The following is a 22,323-nucleotide window of genomic DNA, read 5'->3' as shown; positions in this document are numbered from 1 at the left end:
AGTTGGAGGTGATCATTTGATTTTTTTCCTTCATTCTATTAACATAGCATATCATCTTGACTGATTTTCATATATTGCTCTATTCATATATTGCTCTATTCATATTTCTGGAATAAAACCACTTAGTCATGGTATAGGATCTTTTCAGTTTGTTGATGAATATGGGATTTTGCTAGTTTCTGTACTTTATATGCATAGAATCACTTAGTATATGTATTTGAAAGAATTTCATAAGTTAAAACTGTGAGATACTTAGGACAGTGACTGGTCAGAGTAGCCAGTCACATTGTAGCATCTAATCATCATTTCACCAGTTAGTGGTGATCCCCATGAGTGAAGTCACTTTCTGGTGACCACATAGCAAACACAACTCAGAGAGTCTGCCCCGCCCTCCTGTCTCCCTGGGTCTGCTGCGAGTCGAGGGCCCAGTACGCTCTGCTTGCACAGTGGGCTGAGGTGAAGAGCATTGATGGCCCTCAGTGGCACTTCATGACTGCTGTCGTGTTTAACAGCTTGAGAATTACACACACCGTACAATTCAGCCATGTCAAGTTTAGTTGGTTTCAGAGATGTGCATCAGCACACTCAGCTGTAGAACATTCTCACTACCCTTGGCCATCACTCTCTGGGCTCTCTCCTTCTCCGTCCCTCGACAACCACCGGTCTACTTCTTACCTCTCTAAATTTGCCTGTTCTGGACATTTTATGTAAACGGAATCACACAGACGGTGGTCCTTTGTGATGAGCTCCTTGCACACCACGCTGGCTCACCGCTATTATTCCAGCGCCTACCCACGCTTCATTTCTTTTTCTGGCCAAATAATATTCTATTGTATGAGTAGGCCAAATTTTGTTTATCCGTTTGTAATTGATGGATTTTTCTATTGTGTCTACTTCTTTCTAAACTGAATAATGTTGCTATAGACATTTCTATATAAGTTTGGGGTGTATATAAGTTTTACCATCTTATTTTCATCCTTAGCAGCCCTCTGACGAGCAGGGGTGTGTGTGTGTGTGTGTGTGTGTGTGTGTGTGTGTGTGTATGTATGTACACACACAGGGGGCTTGAGTGCTCATCTTCAGAACAAATGGAAGGAGTCAAGGGGCACTCGGAGGGCACAGCAGCAGTCACAGCCCACCTGGCACAGTGTTTTGACATCTGATCCACCTGCACAGCTGTGCTGTGAATACCAACCCCTGGGATTTGGCCTTACAGGGCCACAGGGCATGTGTGTTTGGAAGCCTGGGCCTCCCCTGGGGCTGGGCCATGTGCTGGCAGGGAAGGCTTGTGCTGCTGGCCACATGCTGAGGCAGCTGGGGCCCTGGGGCCCTTCAGCAGGCGCCTTCCTGTCAGGCATGACCTCTGGATCAGTCAGGCCCAGCCCAGTGCCCAGCCTGCGTCAGCAGGGGCCACCTCAAGGGTTTCTCTGTGAGAGGCACTCTCCTACCCGCTCTCTTGTCCATCTTCCTCCTGCTGAGCTACCCCTTGTGAGGCTCTGTCAACACGGCACATGCTCGCCCTTGCCCTGAGCTTTCTCCCCCTGCCTCGGCTCAGGTGAATACATCAAGACCTGGAGACCTCGGTACTTCCTGCTGAAAAGTGACGGCTCCTTCATCGGCTACAAGGAGCGGCCTGAGGCCCCCGATCAGACCTTACCCCCCCTAAACAACTTCTCTGTCGCAGGTGCGTCTCGGGGTGGGTGGGCCAAAGTTCAGGTGCCAGAAGAACCGCTGCTAGGTTCTAGGCCACATAGGACTGGGCCATTCTTAGGCCTGGCCAGGGCCTGTAGCTTCATCCTGGTTGCTTTCCTTGTGTGCTAGTGACCCCGATAATGCTCTTTCCAGCCCCAGCTTCTCACGGGAACTCCGAACCTGCCCTGATCAGCTTCCTACATGTTTCCTCCAGAGGTTATCCTCTAAGTCCCTCATACCAACCATGTCCCAAACTGTCCTTCAGATCCCCTCTCCCCCCAGCCATCTCCTGCCCCTTGCTTCCATCTCAGGCCAGACACCTGGGCTTCAACTTAGGTGCCTCTCTGCCTCCCCTGTGGCCCGTCTCCCTGCTGTTTCTTTCCCTCCTCATGGCCGTGCACTGGCAGAGTCCCAGCCTCTTCTCTGGGCTCCTGGCCTCCATTCTGCCTTCTCTATGTGGCAGCCCAAGGGATCTGTCTAAATATGTTCATGTGCCCGCCCTACTTAAGCCTTCCATGGCTCCCACCGTCCCCAGACTGAGCCCAGATTCCTCATCCTGACCCCTCTCCAGCCTGTCTCTCACTTCTCCCTTCTTCAGTCCTCTACGTGGCAAAGGGAGCAGAGTATTTGCCATTCCCCAAGGCTTGTTGGGCCCTCTCCCACCTCTGGGCTTCTCTACAGATGTTTCATTCTCCCTGACCACACCCTCTTCCTCCTTCAGGCAAGCCTCAGTGAAGAGATGCCCCTTCCACTGGGGAGCCCTCCCTTGCCATTCCCCCATCCCCACACCCCAGGGCTAGGTTAGCTACCTCCTCAGGGCTTCCCCATTAAAGCTCTGATGGCTGAGCCTTCACTAGCTGGTGGCTGCTCCCTTCCACACATGCACTGGACCTTGAGCCCTGTGAGGTCACAAGGCTAGAGCTGTCTTGGTCACTCAGGTGTCCCTAAACCCACCTGGTACACGGATAGCACATAGGAGGTGACTTGGGTGTGAGCAATGGGTGGGCAGAATGTCCCCTCACCTTCTCAGCTCTTCCTTCCCTCTGCCTGCAGAGTGCCAGCTGATGAAGACGGAGAGGCCACGGCCCAACACCTTTGTCATACGCTGCCTGCAGTGGACCACAGTCATTGAGAGGACTTTCCATGTAGACTCTCCCGATGAGAGGTGAGTTGGGGCCTCTGTGTGTCTGCCCTTTGAGCGTGGCCAGGCCCAGTGTGAGAGAGGTGCAAATGGATAGATTGGGCCCCTGCTTTGGAATTTCCTGTCCTAGCCCTTCTGGGAGCAGGGAACGGGAAGCATTTTTAGTCTATAGACCCTCCTCTTTGTCTGAGACTAGAGGTTGTGTTGGAATGGGGTGAAGCATGTTAACAACACAGAGCTCTGGACCTGACCTCAGGCCACGGGGCCTAAGGAGACTCATGGAGGGTCAAGAAGCTGCATTTGTAATAAGCATTTCCATTGATTTTGAGGCAGGTGGTCCAGAGATTCAATTTAAAATGAAGATCATTTTATTAATGAGAGAATTGGTACAGATTTACCAGTGCAGAAATCCAGTGGTGTGAGGCAGGGTCTCGGGAAAGCTGCTCTCACTCCTGCCCCACCCGTAACCCCGAGTGGGTGCTGTTCTTCATGTCGGGGAGCTCCTTCACACATGGCCACACTTGTTCACGGAGCGTGTTTGCACCCTACTCCTCATTTTTTCTTTTTTACACAAAAGAGAGCATTGTACAGACTGTTCAGAACTTTTTTCCTTCGTGCATCTTGGGAGAAGTTTTCTCCTTTAATGTATGGAAAGCTGCTGCTGCTGACAGGTATTACAAACAACCGCGGTGTCCTGTCCCCAGGTTAATTTAGCAGTTTGTAATCGAGAGTGGCTTGTTTCCAGCCTCTGACTTTTCACAGGCAATGCCACAGAGAAGTACCTTGGGCTTATCTCGTTTGACACATGCGCAGGTAAATCTGTGAAGTGAATTCGTAGCTGGGACCCGGGAAATCCGTGTTGGTGATTGAGAACTGTAGCTGTTGGGGATGTCTCAGTGTTGCCCAGCCTTGGTTTCAGGTGTATGGATTTTTTACCTGTCAGGTCAGTGGGGAATGGCTCCTCGGGGTAGTTTAAACTGGTCCTTTTCTCCTGTAGAAGGTTTGAGTGTCCTTCCGCCCGTTTCCACACGGGCCCGAGACGTTGGCCCGTTTCCTTTCTGACCTGTCTGTCTGGATCCTTTGTCTATTTTTCTGTCGGGTTGTTGATCTTTTTCTTGTTTCTAGAAATTCTTCCTATATTAAGGAGCTGCTAATGAGTAGCAGAATTTTTCTTCCCACTTTTTCCCTTCGCACCTCACCTTGAGAAACATTTCTCTAGCTCGTCCTTTGGGCTGAGGTCTCGGCCTACCCTCTGGAGACCCCTAAAGCTGTGCCTTCCAAGAGAACTCTGCCTTGCAGGAGCATTCTCTGGCACCAGTGCCCAGCATGGTAGCCATCACACGTGCCTCTGGAACATCTGAAACGTGGTTAGTGCCCGAAGGATGGAAGTTGTAAATTGTAATGTGTTTCAGTGATCGCACAAGGTCGTGCCTCCCCTCCAGGCAACACATCTCCAGAGCGTTCACAAACAGTCACAATACTTGCTGCCACAATCTGTATTGTAGTGACCAGACCTTGCCAAGGTTAAAGTGTATGTGCCCTGCCAAGGGGACAGGCCAGGTATATCGGACCTGGGCATTGGACTGAGTTTTGAAAAATAGTAGGAGTTGGGCAGGGAGACAGGAGGAGGAGTCTCCAGAAAAAGGGACCTGAATCTGCAGAGGCTGGGAGGTGAGACAGGTGGTCATCTCAGGGGTTCTGTGTCACCGGAGAATCAAGGATAGGGGTCTTGGAAGAGGGGAAGTGGAGGCCTGAAGCGAGCGGACCCAGCCTGGACTGGACTCCAGATGGAGACCCTCCCAGGCTCAGCAGGCAGGGAGTCACTTGGCACATGCCGTGGGGCCTCTGCAAGGTCCAAGGGGGTGGTGATAAAGAGGAAACCCTTGGTTTGCCAGACCCTGACCCATAGCTTGTAAGCCCGGCAAAAGGAGCAGTGGGGAGCTGGGAAAGTGTTGTTGGCCAGAGAGCCACTCTGGTTTCCATTTTAGTGAGATGCCGTGTCCTTCGCTGGGGGAAAAAATCCCTTTAGTAAGGCTGCGGGCCTGGAGAACCCCTGCCTTCCTCCTCTACTTAGCACCTGCCACTGCTACCGGAGAGGAATCTGCTGGGACTGCTCTGAGACCAAACCCCAGATTCCTGACTTTACCCTGGGGCAGGTGTGAACCAGAAACCCCACAAGAGGGAGGCCGATCTGCTCATGGCTGTCCTCACCAACCCCTGCCCCACAATGGCCTGCGCCTGGAGAGAGGACGAGAGAAGGGGCTGGAGGCAGCCAGGTGACCCTGGCGACTGGTCCTTCCCAGATGCTACAGGGGCCTGCTCCCTGGTCTCTGCTGCCCTTCTCTGTGCTCTTGGGGCAGCTCCAGGGACTTGCCCAAGCCCCGGCCCCTACCTGCTTGTTCCAGACATCCAGAGAAGTTGGGAGAATAGCACACTAAATGAGCTTCCAGATACCTGTGCCTAGAGTCGCCAGTTCCTCATTTGCCATGTTTGCCTTCCCTGGCTGTATTCTACGCTGCATCTTGAACTTCTGTCCCTACTCTGTGATATTTTCGTCTTTAAACGTCAGCAGGTACCTCCTAAGAGTAAGGGCGTTGTCTGTGGGTCATGGTGTCGTCAGCACACCTGAGCTGATCACTTCTCATAGGGGGTTGCTGACACCCTCTCCACATCCATCCTGTACTGGAATTTTACCTGTTATTCTCAAAATGTTGTTTTTCAAGCCAGGATTCACTCAAGCAACATATTATTTCTTTGACTTGATTTTTTTTTTTTTAAGATTCAGAGCTGGGGTACAGGCCAGAGGTGTCGGGGTGAGAGGATTCACCAGAGACAGAGCGGGGAACGGAACAGGCAGACTGAAATACACTGCTGAGGGAGGGGAGCAGCGGGCAAGACAGAAGTCTGCTGCGCCATGTGGGTTTCTCCCTGGCTGGCCGGGCATTGAACTTATGCTGCAGAGGCTGCAGATTGCTTCATAGTGCGGTGCTTATCCCCTTGTGCCATCAGGGAGGCCCTCTTTGACTTGTTTTAACATAGATTAATCCATTGTCTTCTTGTCCTTCTTTTTCCCTGAGGAGCTGGGCTAGTTGTCTTGTAGAATGTCCTGCACTCTGGGGGTGCCACACATTACCTTTAGCGCTGTTTACTTTCTTCCTCTGTGCCTATATTTCCTGTAAGCTAGGCATTAAGTCCCGAGCAGGGTTGGCAAACAACCACCCAGCTTCCTGTTCTTGTAAGTAAAGTTTTATGGGAACATGACCACGCCCATTTGTTTACAAATTGCCCCTGGCTGCCTTTGCCCCACTGAACAGTTGTGACTGAGACCGTGTAGCCTGCAAAGTCTAAAATATTTACTGTCTGCCCTTTTTCAGGGGAGTTTTGCAGACCTCTGATCTTGGCAGATACATTTAATAGTACATCATGTTAGTGCGCTCTATTTAATGTCAGTCTTATATAATTTCTGTGTTTAGAACTCAGAGTGACTTTCAACCCCAGTTGGAATGAGTTCAATCCTGAGCCATACCCTGCAAAGTCCTGTGTGATCTGGCCTCCCAGTCAGAATCATTTCTTACCTCAGGTTCCCTCCTCTAGCGACCCCCCTGATCTCCTTGCTGTTCCTTAAACATATTTCCTACCTCAGGACCTTTGCACTTGCTATTTCCTTGCCTTAGAACCTTCTTTGTTCAGATACCATGCAGTTCCTGCCTTAGCTTTGTGAGGCCTCTGCTCCGATGCCACTCTCTTAGGGTGGCAGGGCTAACCTCAAATCTGCCAACTCCTTATTGGTGCCCCAAGTGGCACCCTAACCTATCCCCATAATTCTGTTACTTTTTATAATTTATTTATTTATATTTTACATCATTGTTCATTTAAAAAGAAAGATTTATTTATTTATACAGCACTGGGTACAGTCAGAAGTGCGGGAGGTTGAGAGAATTCACCAGAGCCAGAGCGGGGAACAGAACAGGCAGACTGACGAAGTACACTGCTGAGGGGAGCAGCGGGTGGCAGGAGAGGTCTGCGCGCCATGTGGGACCCTCCCCTGGTGGCCGGGGACCAAACCGGCACTGTAGAGGCTGCGGGCAGCTTCGCAACCCAGCGCTCAACCGCTGAGGCACTGGGGAGACCCTGTTATTGTTCATTTTTAAACAATGTGTTTTTTTTCCCCATAGAATTTCCTCCACCAGTTCACCCATTTCCTCCACCAGTTCCTCCACCAGTTCACTCATCAGCACAGTCCCCTGTGCTCCTCCCTCCCAATTCTGTTACTCTTAACCTGTTTTATTTTTCCTCCCAGTAACTATTACTGGGCATGACATTTTTTTTTTTTTAAAGATTTATTTACTTATGCATACAAGAGCTGGGGTACAGGCCAGAGATGCAGGGGGTGAGAGGATTCACCAGAGACAGAGTGGGGAACAGAACAGGCAGACTGACCGAAATACACTGCTGAGGGGAGTAGCGGGCGAGACAGGAGAGGTCTACTGCGCCATGTGGGTTTCTCCCTGGCTGGCCGGGGATCGAATTTGTGCTGCAGAGGCTGTGGATTGCTTCATGGTGCGGTGTTTAACCCCTTGCGCCACCAGGGAGGCCCTGGGCATGACATTTTTGATTTATTTATTTGTGCTAGGAATAAACATAGGTGTTCAGTAAGTGTTCGCTAAATAAATAAGATAAAATTGAAACTAATTTTCTCTTGAGCCAGACTCTTCTAAGATTATACATATATCAACTCATGTTGTCCGCACAACATTTCTGGGAGGTAGATCCTCATGTATTAAACAGGGAGAATGATAATGAAACAGACACAGAAAGCTGTAGAAGTAAAGAGAGAACATTGGAGGGAGGGGTCTGGATTTCCCCACCAGGCAGGACTGACCCTGGATCTGCCAACTCAGCTCATCTGAGGGCCTCTGAATAGAAAGACACCACAGATATCCTCCAGCTATAAGTACCCCTCGGGGCCAGAGGGGACCCTGGAAAGGGAGAGAAGTCCCCCGGCCACCATCAGATGGGCAGTTGGCTGTTAGTCGCGGAGCAGCAACCAGAACAGTCCTGTGCACTGCTGATGGCTTGGCCACTGCCAGGTCACCAGGCTTCCCTACTCTGTTAGTTTTGCTCAGCAGCATCGCCCAGGGCTGGGCCCGGGCTCTGGAGTCAGGTGGGTCTCCGTGCCACTTTCTAGTGGGGCTCGGTTCCCTGGCTGTCATGAGGAATGAAGGAGGAAGCAAATGTGAAGGCGTCCGGCCCAGGCCCGCCCCACAGAATCGCACTTGGTGCCTTTTCGTTCCTCCATCGCTGCCACTGGCACCTCTTGCCTGAAGGACTGCCATGGCCTCATGCTTCCTCCTGCTACCCCCAGCAGTACCCCGCGCAGCAGCTGCTGACTTAAAACAGAAATCAGATCCTGCTACCCCTTGCGTAAAACACTTTAGTGACTCCCCGTGATGTGAAGGATTAAGACGTAAATCCCTAACATAGCCACCCAAGGAACCCAGTGTGGGCGGGGCTGCCCTCCCTCCCCTGTCAGCTCCTGCCGTGCTGGCCCTGCTGCACCTTCTGCAGACATCCCGGCTCCCTCCTCGCCCTTGGCCGTGCTGTTCTCTCTGCCTGGGGTCCTTTCCCACCCAGCACTTGGCATGGCTGCCTCCTTCCCTCCACTTCATTTATATCACAGTCGTGTGCCAAATGTCTGTTCTCAGCACTGGGGATCGCTCTCATTCCAGGAACATCTTTCAGGTCATGTCTTACATGCCACTACCTCAAAGGGGCCTTCTGTGACAGCCTCTGAGGAGGGGCTTCTCTTTCTGGTCCCTGCCCTGGAACATTTACACACTTGTCTCCACTGGCTGAGGAGCTCCAGTGGGGCTTGTTCCCGCGGCCCCCAGCACCCAGAACAAGGCCTGGCACGCACAGGGCACTCAGGAAATAATTTGCTGGCCGGCTGGCTGGGTGAATTCTCACAACCACCCTTTGAGGCATTACTCTGTGCCAGCTACTGCCCTCAGCACTTTATATCTAGTGTCTCATTTCACCCTTCCACAGCCCGCTCGCTCCCCTCCACATGTCAGCCTTCTGAGGCACACGAAAGTCAGATGGCCTGCTCAGCCTGGCCTCAGGGCAGGGCACAACTAGGATTCACGAATGCCAGGCCATCTGACCCCCAAGTCTGCTTAGCCCCTGTGAGGGTCCAGTGTCTGTAGGGGGCAGACAGAACCCCAAGGAGTCATTCCCTTAGGGTTTCCCTGAGCCTGTGCCCTGACCTGCAGCCTGCCCTGTGAAGGGTGCTCCCCCAAAGTGCCTCCCCTGGCCCCAGACCCCAAGTGAGGTAGCTGGGCAAATGTCAGCCCCTCAGGGCCTCAGTGTCTTGGTTTATGTAAAGAATGAACTGAGTGACAGAACCTATTTCGTAGGACTGCTCAGGGAGTTACCGCAGGTAAAGCACTTGATAGGGTGTTGGGTCAGTGTGCTCTCCAGGCCGAGGGCCTTTGTGCTACTGTTGAGTGGGCTGGCCTCCTAGAAAAGGTGGTCTGAATCCGAGCACCCTAGGATGGCTTTCCGTGCCCCACAACATGGAGTCCCTTGTTCCTTGAGTCTTCCCCAGTGCTCCATGCTTGACCCTTCTAGACCCATCCCTGGAAGATGATCCGGCTGTGCGTCCTCTGCAGGGGCTCCTGTGTGCCTCACTCCTGCCCACAGAACTCTCAGGAGTATGGAATGAGGTGGCTCTGTGGGACACTGCTTTTCTTAGCATGTCTCTTGGGGGAAGGAGGTTGGTTCTGGGGGCTTTCCATTGAGAGGAGAAAGGCATGCCAGCCCCAGCTCTGGGTGGGAGCTCCCCTCTGCCCCAGACAACATGTTGCAAACCCTTGAGGAGTGCTCTGGATGGAGGCCCTTGCTTTTTCTCTGGAATGGTGAGTGCTGCAACCCTGCAACCTCGGTCCAGTTGGAACAGATCGGGGGCTTGTCGGGCAGTGGCGAGTCCCATTAGTCGCCCAACCAAACTCTTGCATCCCCCTGGGTTCCACAGCTCCCTGTGGGGCTGGGCAGTGGGGGCCAGAATGGATGGACAGGTCCACGCCCCCACCCATGAATACTTTCCTAGATGAGCACATTCTGTGGGGGTGGGGGGGGTGCACTAGCAGCTCAGCACCCCAGGGAGTCTGCCCTGGAGGAAGGGGTGCAGGCTGGTGGGGTGAGCTTGCCCAGTTGGCAGACTTGCTATTTGAGCCCCAGCTGCTGTGACTCTGAAGCCATGCTCCTCATTGCCAGCTCTGCAGCCCAGAGAGGACCCCTAGCCCTGCTCCTTCCCCTGCTCCTGGGGCGTGGGTGCACCATCATTTACTTGTTCAGGCTGCTGTGGATGGGCTTGTCTGCTCCCACCTTCCTCGTGAACAAAGACGCCAGCGCACCGAAGGGCTTGGCCTGCAGCTCGCTTGTGGATTCTACGCAGGACATACACATTCTGGTTTTTGTTTTTAATATAGTTAGCACATTTCTTAGAAGATTAGTGACTTTTTTCAATTCATGGTCTTATACCTAAAGTCAGATTTAAAATTTTCTAAGAGGACAGTTTCATGATCTGATAAAATACTGCGGGATTTGCCCCTGCCCTCATGTTTTGAAAAACAGGACATCTAATGTAGGCATAGGGATTTATATTATAATTTGTTCCAAAGAGGCCACGGGTTAAAGCAAGTTGAGTAATGCTGGCTGAGACCTTGGGTCGGGGAGGGAAGAGGCCGGTGCTGCTCTGAGTGTGTGCAGGCTGCCTACTCTGGGGTACAGTGGACCTGGGGCCATGAAGACATTGTCTCCCTCCCCCATGCATTATCCAGATACCTACTGAGTACCCCCCAGGTGCTGGGGTGCACCGTGTGCCAACATGTTTGCCCCCACTGGACAAACAGTGCATTATGGGGGGCCCAGACTCTGCTTGGTGCGTGAAACCTTGGGAGTGAGACTACCCTGAGAAGCCATGTGCGCTTGGTGGCTGCTTCGTCCAGCAAACCGTGGAATCGACCAAGCCAAGAATATCCTGCCTGTTCCCCCCAAAAGGTGGTTGATTGCAGGCCCTCTGTGTTTCCAGCTGTCAGGGTTGGAGCAACCACTGTGTTTCTTTTTTTTTTTAAGATTTATTTATTTTTATACAAGAACTGGGGTACATGCCAGAGGCATGGGAGGGTGAGAGGATTCACCAGAGACAGAGTGAGGAGCAGAACAGGCAGACGGACTGAAAGCACTGCTGAGGGAGCAGCAGGCAAGACAAGAGAGATCTGCTACGCCATGTGGGAATCTCCCTGGCTGGCTGGAAACCGAACCCATGCTGCAGAGGCTTCGGACAGCTTCACAACGCATCGCTCAACCCGCTGCGCCACCAGGGAGGGCCCAATCACTGTGTTTCTTGATTTTGTCTTTTAATCTCTGCCTGATTTCCCATCTGTAATGCAGGAGGGGGTGAAAGCTCTGTATTTGTAGTTAGAAGACACTAGGCTTAGATTCTCGTTGCCCTGACTCCCACTTGAGGCAGCCAGGGCCTGAGACAAGAGCATCCGGCCAAAGGTATTGGTGTTCCTGGACTTGTGTGTCTGTGTGTGTGAGCTCGTGCTTCTGACCCAGCTCTTCTAGCCAGTGCTTCCTTTTATCTTTTACAAAACACCGATCACTTGTGTAAACTTGAACTTGTCTGCTCCAGAGGAGGTCAGAGGAGTGCTGTCTCACCACCCAAGGCTCGGGGTGGCAGCTCATGTTCAAGGGGCTGTGGAGAAGGGTGGTCTCCCCTCCTGGATCATTGTTTCCTGACTTGAGTATCAGGCCAGGTCCTGTCTCAGGTGGTCTCTGTCCTACTGCATCACCCCCATAGCCAGAGGGGTTTGCAAAAGTTCAGTCCAGCCCCTTTGGCTTTCTTCAAATGAGACAGAGCTCCCCCAAATGCCCAAAGGTGTTTGGTGATTGCTTGTCCATTGGAGGCACTGGGGCTCAGCCTTTCCTTCCCCTGAGGCCCCAGCTCACCTGGACTCATGTCTCCCCGGTCGTGCATGTGTCCCCACATAGGGAGGAGTGGATGAGGGCCATCCAGATGGTCGCCAACAGCCTCAAGCAGCGGGGCCCAGGTGAGGACCCCATGGACTACAAGTGTGGCTCCCCCAGCGACTCTTCTGCAGCGGAGGATATGGAAGTGGCAGTTAGTAAAGCCAGGGCCAAGGTGGTAAGTGCTGAGCGGCAGGCGGCCAGGAGGTGGGGGCTGCTGGCCTGTGTGCCTTCTCCCCACAGCACTGGCCCCGTGCCTGGGTTTCCATGCTGTGTGTGCGGGGGCTCGGCCTGCGACTTCATGACTGCCGTGTGGGTGGGTGATTTCAGGTTGTGGCTGCCTCCGGGGAGGGGGCAGCCTTGTCCTGGGAGGTGGTGAAGACTGCTCTACCCCCACATCACAGCTCTTGGCCCAGCCCTCCAGGGCCTAGTGCCCAGGAGAACTGAGCGGCAGGAGAGCCTTGGTCTGAAGGCCACCTCAGAACGAACAGTGCCGCTCACAGCCTCCCTTCCTGCTCATGCCCGAGCCATTTGGCAACAGTGGCCTTTGATTTTCCTTTTTCTTTGTTAAAATTTCCTCCCATGGGCCATGTGCCAGCACTGACGGCTCCTCTCTCCCCCCATCCCTGGCAGACCATGAATGACTTCGACTATCTCAAACTCCTGGGCAAGGGCACCTTTGGCAAAGTCATCCTGGTGCGGGAGAAGGCCACCGGCCGCTACTACGCCATGAAGATCCTGCGGAAGGAGGTTATCATTGCCAAGGTGAGCGCTCCCCGGCCTGCAGCTGGCTGGCCTCTCCAGGGCCTGTGATCCCCAGCCTGACTGCGGACTGGAATACCTACCCCTCCTGCTGCTGCCAAAGGCTCATTTCCCCTCCAGACCCATCCCCCTTGAGCTCCCTCAGACAAGGGAGCCTGAGGCTAGCCGCACCCCACCCTCTGGTGCCTGGGCCTCACCCAGCAGGAGCTGCCAGGATCGAAAGTGGGTCCCTTGTGATGATAAAGGACCTGTGGGGAGCTTGTGAATGGTGGAGGCTTGGCTCAGGGTGTCTCAGTATGAAGCTGGGCCAAGAATGGAACTCTATTTCTTGTTCTTATTTAAAGTTTTTGAAATGGAAAACTCCAATCATAACACGAAATTTTCAAAGGAAAAATATCATGGCCCCCATGGTGCCATCATCCACTTTCAACAGTTGTCAGCATTGGGCCCATCTTGTCTCAAAGCTCCACCCTCTCCCTGATTCTTTTTTTGGTCCTGGAGTATTTTAAGGCACATTCTAGACAGCATATAATTTTACCCATACATACTAGGTGTGTGTCTTTAACAGATGAGGGTTTTAAAGAACATAATCATGATGCTAGATCATATCCAGTGACTCACCAATCCCCCATGTCTTTTGCCCAAGGCAGGGGTTTCTCAACCTCAGCACTGTTGCCGTTTTGGGCCTGTTCATCCTTCATTGTGGGTCCATCCTGTGCACTTGTGGGATGTTCAGCAGCAACCCCGGCTCCACCCACTAAAGCTAGGAGCACCCTCCCCCTAAGATGTGAAATCAGAAATATCTTCAGACAGTGTTAGCAGCTGTCCCTGGGGACAGACTCGTCCCTTGAGGAGCAGGGTTGGCATGGCAGGTGGGTCAGGATTTTTAGCAGTTCTCCGGGTGGCTGCAGCATGCCTGGACCCCACCCTGAACCTGCATTAGGGTCTTGGGAGAGCCTGAGAGACCACCGCCGGACACACCCCTGCAGGTCTCTGATGTGGCAGGTCTGGGCAGGGGCACGAGAATATGCATTTCTCCAAGTGCCCAGGCACTGCTGATAGGGGTGGGGGAACCACACACTGAGATCTGCTGCTCCGTGAGCTCGCGCCTTGCTCAGGGCCTGGTCCTCCTCTGGGCAAGAGTGCTCTGGCTGGTGAGTCCTAGGGCCTGCTGCGCCACCCCAGGGGTCTCATAACATCTGCTTGTCCCTCCTTTATCTGCGTTAAAATGAGTCTGTGGGTTCAGGCGATGATGGCCTGATCCTTCGTAAAGTCTCCATCACCTTGACACCTGCCTGTTTTGAGAGCGACCGACGCGCCTCCTCCGGATTCTTTATTTCACTAGTGCTGGCGACGGTGATGCTCGCCCTTGCCATCCCCTCCGCATGGCAGCTAGGAAAGGAATCACATTTCACCAAGATGTCGCCCCCACCCTCAGGTGGGGGGTGGGTAGGCAAGGTGCTGTCCACTGCCCCTCATCTGGCCTTTGTCCGCAGGATGAAGTTGCCCACACGGTCACCGAGAGCCGTGTCCTCCAGAACACCAGGCACCCGTTCCTCACGGTGAGTGGTCAGCTCCTGTGGACAGGCCCCAGCGAAGGGCCCAAAACCTGTCACAAAAGGCACACACGTGACATCAGGTGGCCAGGGCAGGGTGGTGGTGGGCTCTCCAGATGGTCTGACCCAACACCCCTTGGGTTGGGGGTGGTTCACATTAGCACGTGGGCTGACTGACTTGTCATGTCTTGAGATGGCCCCAGGAGAGCGTGACTGTGTCCCCATGAGTTAGAGGCATTTCATCCAGCTGGTCTTAGTGGGAATGTTGGTTTGTTGTTTTTTTTTTTTTACTTTCATTTTAATATGTAAGCCTGGAAGCAGGTGGATTACTGGTACCTGCTCATTTAGGCTGGCTACAGTCTCCATCAGGAGCAGCAGCCATTAGCTAAATGGACCACACCGAGGGTGACTTAGGGGTCATTTCATTGCTCAGTTGCTGTCTAGTCATAGCGCATGTTCCACGAAACCTTACAAGGTACCCCCGTGCAGAGGACCGTGTAGAGGCGTCGTGAACAGGGCTGTCGCCCAGCAGTTCTGACGAACGGTCTGTGGGCTCCTTGGAATACAGTTTGAGAACTCTTTGTCCTTTCTTTGGAGTTGGACATTGTCATTGCCAACTCCCAGTCCGCAAACCTTGTGTGTGTGCGTGCGCGCGCGTGCGCTGCTGTAAAATGTTAAAACACTTCACTGTAAAATAGGAAGAGGAGGAGCGTGAAAACAGCAGTGCCTCCTCGGAACGTCCTCTCTGCCCAGCAGTACCTCTCAGGGGCTTGCTTGAAGGCAGAGGACAGGAGGGTTCAATACAGTACCCCTTTGACTGCCCTCAGAGCCACAGGCTGAGGTGTGAGCCCCGGCGGCCTGCGCCCAGGCTAGGGCAGGGCGGGTGTGCACAGAATCCAGCACCCCGCCTCCTGAGGCTCGCAGAGAGCCTGCCCGCTCCCACCTCCTACCCTGGCTGTTTGCTCCCCGCAGGCACTGAAGTACGCCTTCCAGACCCACGACCGCCTGTGCTTCGTGATGGAGTACGCCAACGGTGGTGAGGTGAGCTGTGCTGCCCCCGCCTGGCTTTCTGGATGTCTCCTTCCCGGGAGCGGGGAGGGAGGGAGGAGCTGTGAGTGAGCTGGAGCAGGCTGGAGGAAACCGAGATGCAGCGAGGTTAAGTGGCTTGCCCAGATTCACTGTAATGAGTTGGTGGGCAGTTTCCATCCTGAGGTGCAGAGAGGTGTGGAGACGGCTGGGGGTGGTTGGCTGGCAGCGCTGCGGGGGTGTCTTAAAGGTTGCAAAGACCCTTTATTCTGCTGATTGCCTGAGTCCTTCTAGAGCAGAGACATCAGCCACTCACTGTCAGCGAGTCGCTCACGCCCCCCTCTTTCACCCACTCGTCTGTCTCACACCCTTCTCCGTGCAGGTGTGACTCCCTGGCTGTGATTCTTGACTTTGTCTGTCTGACGTGGTCTTGGGGCATCTCGTCAGTTGCTCATAACTCGTGTTCCTCTTTGCATCCCCCTTCACCTCCCGCGGCGCCTGCTGGCACCCTTCCTTCCATGCTTGCCCCGAGCTTCTCTGTGCTCACTTTCCCTCTCCTGGTCCTTGTTGCTCTCACTCGTGGGTCATAGAGCAGGTGTCACCATGTCTGGGCTGGGTCCCATCCTTCCCTCGCGGCCGGGGTCTGACCTCCCTTCTCCGGCAGCTGTTCTTCCACCTGTCCCGGGAGCGCGTCTTCACGGAGGAGCGGGCCCGCTTCTACGGTGCGGAGATCGTCTCGGCCCTGGAGTACCTGCACTCGAGAGACGTGGTGTATCGAGACATCAAGGTGAGCACAGGCTCCTTCCGGTGGGGTCCTGTCTCGTCGCTGAGCCATTGTCCAGTCCCTCTGGAGGCCACATCCTCCCGCACAACTCCTGGGGGGTCTTTCCTAGCCTCTTGGGAGCCAGCCAGTACTCGGTGCGCTGAGGGGACAAGCACTTGAGGAAGGTAGCTTGGCAGAATCCGTCAGAACAGAGCCTCCTCGTTTCCTGTGAGCAGGCCGTTCTGCCCTGGGTGTGCGGCGGGGGTGGGTGCCCCTCAGACCGTGTCTGCACACGCATCCGGCAGCGCTGCTCACTTGTCCCCAAACCGGAAGCAGCCCCACGTGTCTGCCGTGGGATGTGGATAAGCCAGGCGTCCATGTGCTCATGCGGCTGAGCCCCGCACGGCAGTGGGGTGCCTCTAAGAGGCTGCAGCGAGATGCCAAAACAGACAAGACGAGTCTGTCATACACAAGGGTGTATACAAGGGTGTATACGACAAAGGTAGTGAAAACTCAAGGAAAGTGAGGCAGTGAAGGGCCTTCTCTGCTAGGAGGGTGGTTATTAACTGGCAGGGCCTCTGGGGTGTTCAGGGGCTGGTCATGTTTTCTTGACCCACTGGAGGTCAAGGCCCACCACTAGGTTGTCCACTTGTGGCTTGTGTTTTTTGTTCCTCCTGCTGTATATTGCGTGATTTTGGAACAAATAGGAGAAAGAGGGTGTCCCGCACATCCAAAGCTAGGAGACTGCGGCCCACCGTGGGGAGCCAGTTGGAGCAGGGCCTGGCTCTGCTTTCTCTGGCTTCCCCGGAGGCAGCGGGGGCTGGGGAGGTACTGCCCTCTGTGCTCCAGAGGGTGAGGGCTTAGCCTGGAGGGTGTCTCGGCCTGGAGCCCCTGACGTGACACAGCAGGCCAAGGCCCTCTCCTGGGAAGTTCTGGGGGGTGGGGGGGTGGGTTCAGGAAGTGGCACAGGGAGGACATGGACCTGATATATTGACTTTTCCTACAGCTGGAAAATCTCATGCTGGACAAAGATGGCCACATCAAGATCACTGACTTTGGCCTGTGCAAAGAGGGCATCAGTGACGGGGCCACTATGAAGACCTTCTGTGGGACCCCCGAATACCTGGCCCCTGAGGTGTCTGGGGCTGGAGGTCGCAGGGGCATGTGAGGCCAAGGGAGGGGGGACCCTCAGACCCGGAGTTTCCCCCTGGGCCCCTCCGAGGGCAGGGCGCTGTTGCCCCAGAGCGCCCCTGCGCCCCTGAGCTGCCGGGTCCGGGTTTGGGCTGCCCTCATTGCCCCTCCCCGCTCAGGTGCTGGAGGACAATGATTACGGCCGGGCCGTGGACTGGTGGGGCCTGGGCGTGGTCATGTACGAGATGATGTGCGGCCGCCTGCCCTTCTACAACCAGGACCACGAGCGCCTCTTCGAGCTCATCCTCATGGAGGAGATCCGCTTTCCGCGCACGCTCAGCCCCGAGGCAAAGTCCTTGCTGGCTGGGCTGCTTAAGAAGGACCCCAAGCAGAGGTGAGGGCTGGCGTCGCCCCACCCAGCCTGCCTGCTGCCACTCCCCTCACCCAGAGGGGGCTGCATCCACCAGTGTGCTTGCTCGTGGGGGTGCACTGCTGTCCCCCAGGGCATCGCTGATCCCGCTGCTGGCACTTGGGGAGCACTCCCGTGGGGAGGCCTCTCCTTAGCCCTCTGCCGGCACTCTTGTTTTATGGGGACGCTGAGGGACAGGGCCCCGGCTGGGGTGGCCAAGTCGTATGTTGCGGGGCTGGATATGAAGCGGCCCTCTGCTGAGCCTGTCCTCTCAGCATCCACTGAGGGCGCCAGGTCCAGGCTGCAGTCTCCCGTCCTGTGACCCGGGCGCGAGCGCTCCCCTCCCTGAGCCTCTGTTGCATCCTGTGACGCGGTGGTCTGTGGCCAGGACAGCCTCGTTAAAGGTTGTTCAGGACCTGTGCCGAAACGAAAGCCCGTCTCCCAGAACCTGGCTGCCTCGGGGGGGGGGGGGGGTGTTCATGGCCGTCTCTGCCCAGGCTCGGCGGGGGGCCCAGCGATGCCAAGGAGGTCATGGAGCACAGGTTCTTCCTCAGCATCAACTGGCAGGATGTGGTTCAGAAGAAGGTGAGCCCACCACCCGCCTGCTCCCAACAGCAGCCCGGCCCTTGGGGTGACTTAGGTCAAGGCCTCCTGTCCTCAGGGTCCCTGAGCTTGGGCTCCTCTCCTCCATAGCTCCTGCCACCCTTCAAGCCTCAGGTCACATCTGAGGTCGACACAAGGTACTTTGATGACGAGTTCACCGCCCAGTCCATCACAATCACACCCCCGGACCGCTGTGAGTGTCTGCAGCCCTGTCACGGGCAGGCCTGCCAGGAAGTGGAGGGGTGGGGTCTGCTCTTGACCCAGTTCTCCGGGCGGAAGTGTGTGGGCCCCTCCTCAGTGTCCCGGCACCTGCACTCTGCTCACCAGGCTCTTGCAGTTGGTCTGCCTTTGCACCGGTGACGGTCGCCGGGAGCCATGGCTCCAGCCTGTTCCAGAGCTGTGGGGAGCGGTCCAGGCAGGCGTTATCAGTGCTGGATGGCAGCTGCCTGGGCCTTTGGAGCCAGACGGGTTCACTGATTCTGCAGCTCTTGAGTTCTTGCTCCCACAGTGTTGGGCTGTGCTGGAAACCCAGCAGTGATGGAGATGCGCTGAGCCTGCCCTCGGGGAGTGCCCAGTCTGGGTGGAGTGGTAGCCCACGGTGGCAGGGCTAGGGTGTAGAAAAGCCCAGAAGAAATGCTTGCTCTGGCCTGCCAAGGAGGACTTCCTGGAGGAGACATGGCAGCTTAGATATGTTTTCAGCAGAAATAACAGCATGTCTGGTGCCCAGAAGTGGGAGCACTGCACAGGGAACCATGGCACAGTTGCAAAGCTAGTAGATGGGGGTGGGCAGGCAGGCGTGGGGCCACAGCAGGAGGATCTTGGGGTCCACTGGGAGGAGTGGGGACTTGCTGCACAAGAAGCCATGGAGGGTTTTGCACAGAGGAGGGACAACGCTGCATTGGGGCTGTAGGAAGTCCAACGTATCTTCACCCCCACCTGACTAGGAGGGTGGGCTGTTGGGGGCAGGGACTGGGCTGGAGACGGAAGGTCTGGGCTGAGCTGCCATGTGCGTGGGGAGGGGGAGTGCAGAGCAGGCGAGCTGGTGGGGCGCTCAGAAGGCTGAGTGGGCAGGCAGAAGCGGGGTGCATCCTTTGCTCCAGAACCGGGCTTGGGGCTGTGGCCAAGGGATCTCAGCTGACATGTCCCCTTCTCAGGGGCGGCCGGCCAGCAGTTCTCCCCAGGCTCCCCGTGTAGGAGGGGTGCCGGGTCCTCCACCCTGGGTTCACCTCAGCCCATCTCCTCCAACCCACCCCCGCAGATGACAGCCTGGGCTCCCTTGAACTGGACCAGCGGACCCACTTCCCACAGTTCTCCTATTCGGCCAGCATCCGCGAGTGAGCAGCACGGCCCACACGGACGCATGCAGGCTGCCAGCACCACCGGGGCTGCTTTCTTTTTTTTTTTTAAGTTTTTATTTTGCCTTTTTTGTTTGTGTCCCCATCCCTCACCTCACCGTTTCCATTTTTTTCTTCAGCCCTCTCCCCAACTCCCCTCAGCGGTCCCAGCGGATCCTGTCCTGCCCTTACCTTTGTGCCCAGAGCAGGACCGGGGAGACTCTGCGGCCTGCCCCAGGACTGGGCCTTTGGGCGGTTTAGAGATTCCAGTTTTTAATCCACACAAGCCCCAGTGAGGGCCCAGCTCGGCGCGGTGGGCCGTCCTGCGTGTCTGGCCGGGGTGCCCGCTGCGCCTGCCCGTGCGCTGCTCCCGGCAGGCTGCCTTCCCGCGGACGGGCGCCCAGCCGACAGCGCCCTGGTGCTGCCTCCCACGCCCTGTTCGGCTGGGCGGCCTGGCTCGGGGCAGCCAGCCCCTCCTCCGCAGGGGCAGAAAAGCAATAATGTCCAGGGGCCGGCCCGGGCCTTCAGAAGCTGCAGATGGGGGCTTCGGGCTCCCTCCCTCTTGTGGATGGAGACCACTCTGTCCTGCAAGGAGCCGGTGGGGGGGGGCAGGCGTTGGGGCACTGCCTCCTGGCCCTGCCTGCCGGCCCCCAAGCTGCTCTCCTGACCCTGTGAGGGAGGCAGGAGGAACATTTGGGGACTCGTTTCCCCACCCCCAGCCCCGTGCCTTACCAAGGCTTCCTTCCAGCCGGCCTTGCCTCCCGCTGGACCCCAGGCCTGGCCTTGGCCCCATGCAGGGTCGCCCGCTCCTTGGGGGTGGGGGGGTGGCGCCAGCCTCGGCTGTTACACATCTCACACCGAGACAGTATTGGGCCCCGGAGACAGGGTTGAGGAGGGGTGGGGGTGTCTGGTACGTCTTGGGGTGGGGGCCTCTGAGGAGGTGTCAGACCACCTCCCCCTCCCCCTCTCGGGGCCACGTTCTGCAGCCTTAAGGTGAACATGTGTCAGTGCTCGGGCGCGCGCGTGTGTCTCGGCCCGTGTCCTCGGGCGTCTGGGACACGAGGCACGCGCTGTGTGTGGCATGCGTGTTGGGTGTGTGTGTGTGAGGACAAGGGTGCCCCGGCCTCAAGTGTGCGCGGTGTATGTGGCTTGGGCCTGTCCCTGGCCTGAGCATTTCATCCCCGGGGGGAGGGATGCTGTCCCAGTGAGGGAGCCGCACCCGAGGTCCTACTTGCTGCCCTTGCTCCCCCTCAACATCTCCAGGTGTTTGGATTTAGTTTTTGTGGTTTTGATCTCCCCACCCCACCTCCTGTACTAGGTAGTTCACAGAAAGACATCCTGGGGTGGGGTGGGGGTTGGTGTGGGTGGGAGGGGGGGGTCTTTTTTCCTCTGTGTGTGTGTATGTTTATCTGACAATTCTTCCTCCTCCCCCCCGGCCTCCCCCAGTCCTTGTATTTGTACGGTACAGCAATAAAAACACTCGTTTCAGACTGGGCCCCCACCCTGGGCGTTTCCTTGCTTAGGGAGTCGGGCCTCCTGCTCTGCCTGCTCAGTGCACAGGCCCTGTCGCTGAGGTGGGGAGTGGGTGGGGGTGTGCTCAGGCTGGTAGGGGGAGGCGGCTGCGGGGTGGAGGCTGCTGAGGAGTTGGAAGGCTCACCAGGCCTGGTGTGGGGGTGGCAAGGTGAGTCTCCAGGCCCCAGAAGCTGCTTTGGCGAAGAGAGGTGGGAGGGTCTGCGGCTCTGATCAAGGATGGTGTGCAAGGTGTTGCTGCGCCCCAAAGTCAGTGAGAGGTGTGTCCGTTGCAAAACTTTTTTTTTTTAAAGATTTAGCTGTTTATGCATACAAAGACTGGGGTACAGGCCAGAGGTGCAGGGGGTGAGAGGATTCACCAGAGACAGAGTGGGGAACAGAACAGGCAGACTGACTGAAATCCACTGCTGAGGGGAGCAGCGGGCAAGACAGGAGAGGCCTGCTGCGCCATGTGGGTTGCTCCCTGGCCAGCCAGGGGGGATCGAACTCGTGCTGCAGTGGCTGCTCTGCGGATTGCTTCATAGTGCTGTACTTAACCTCTTGCCCCAGTAGGGAGGTCCCATTCACCGCCTTTGAACCCTGCAGCAGGGCACTTCCTGTCCCCTTCCACATGCTAAACGCACATAGAATCATGGGTGTGTCGGGGACGTGTGGGTGCTGTTAGCTGGGAGCACCTCAGTGTTTGGTCACTGCAGTGCCACCTCTAGGATTCCTCTGACTTCCCCCTCTGGGGCCTGGAGCGGCGCTGCTGAGGCCATGCACTGGTGGACTTGATGTCAGGTATTGCCAGAAGGTGTTAGGGCTCCGCAGGCCTATTTTGGGGACCCAGCGGTGAGGGCAGTGGAACGGCAGCCTGTTCATAGACATTTGTTTGCCTCTGACTACAGCTGGGAGTCAACGGATTATTTTTTCAAACTTCACATGCACTGTGTGTAATGAAGGCCTGGTAGTCATGAGCGGCAGAGGCCTGTGAAGAAAAGCTTCTGCGCTCCTACTAGTCCCAGCCCCTGAAGGTGTCCTGGGACAGCTTCCCTTAGCTCAGGGGTGCTCCCTGCCCCTCCGCCCTGGGGACAGCCTGAGTCTCCCCTGGGGCAGGGCCACAGCTCATCAGCTGCTTCTCCTGGCTGAACCTAGGGCCTTCCATTGTTGGTGCTGCTCACCTCTGTGGGAGGACTTGTCCCCAGAAGGGAAAAGGTAGAAGAGTGAATAAAATTTTGCCAATTAGAAAAATTTTGAGATGAATCTGTCCTTTGTCTTGTGCATTTAGATGGTTTCATGAGGTTCGTGTCGGGGGAGAACTCCGCTAGATGCAGGCATGGAGGATAAAGAGGGCCCCCAGGTAC

The 22,323-nt window shown here is 55.8% G+C and overlaps 1 protein-coding gene across 4 annotated transcripts in view; it reads left to right on the top strand.

The window, feature by feature from the left end:
• Window positions 1-20,818, top strand: part of AKT2 (AKT serine/threonine kinase 2) — a 45,408-nt gene extending 24,590 nt beyond the window's left edge. For all 4 annotated transcript variants that reach the window (XM_037516568.2, XM_054697182.1, XM_037516569.2 and 1 more), the window contains exons 3-14: window positions 1,556-1,684; window positions 2,746-2,857; window positions 11,891-12,044; window positions 12,500-12,631; window positions 14,125-14,190; window positions 15,157-15,225; window positions 15,875-15,997; window positions 16,980-17,108; window positions 17,284-17,498; window positions 18,011-18,098; window positions 18,207-18,309; window positions 19,375-20,818. In XM_037516568.2, the coding sequence (XP_037372465.1) occupies window positions 1,556-1,684; window positions 2,746-2,857; window positions 11,891-12,044; window positions 12,500-12,631; window positions 14,125-14,190; window positions 15,157-15,225; window positions 15,875-15,997; window positions 16,980-17,108; window positions 17,284-17,498; window positions 18,011-18,098; window positions 18,207-18,309; window positions 19,375-19,454 (1,400 nt within the window). In that variant the 3' untranslated portion in view covers window positions 19,455-20,818. The remainder of the gene's footprint in view (window positions 1-1,555; window positions 1,685-2,745; window positions 2,858-11,890; window positions 12,045-12,499; window positions 12,632-14,124; window positions 14,191-15,156; window positions 15,226-15,874; window positions 15,998-16,979; window positions 17,109-17,283; window positions 17,499-18,010; window positions 18,099-18,206; window positions 18,310-19,374) is intronic.
• The last annotated feature ends 1,505 nt before the right edge of the window (window positions 20,819-22,323 follow it).

Source organism: Talpa occidentalis, unplaced genomic scaffold, assembly GCF_014898055.3.
Source record: "Talpa occidentalis isolate TD23 unplaced genomic scaffold, MPIMG_talOcc4v2.1 talOcc4.17, whole genome shotgun sequence".
NCBI classification, from domain to species: Eukaryota; Metazoa; Chordata; class Mammalia; order Eulipotyphla; family Talpidae; genus Talpa; species Talpa occidentalis.
Note: the sequence above shows the minus strand (reverse complement) of the source record. Positions and strands in the feature narration are given on the sequence as shown.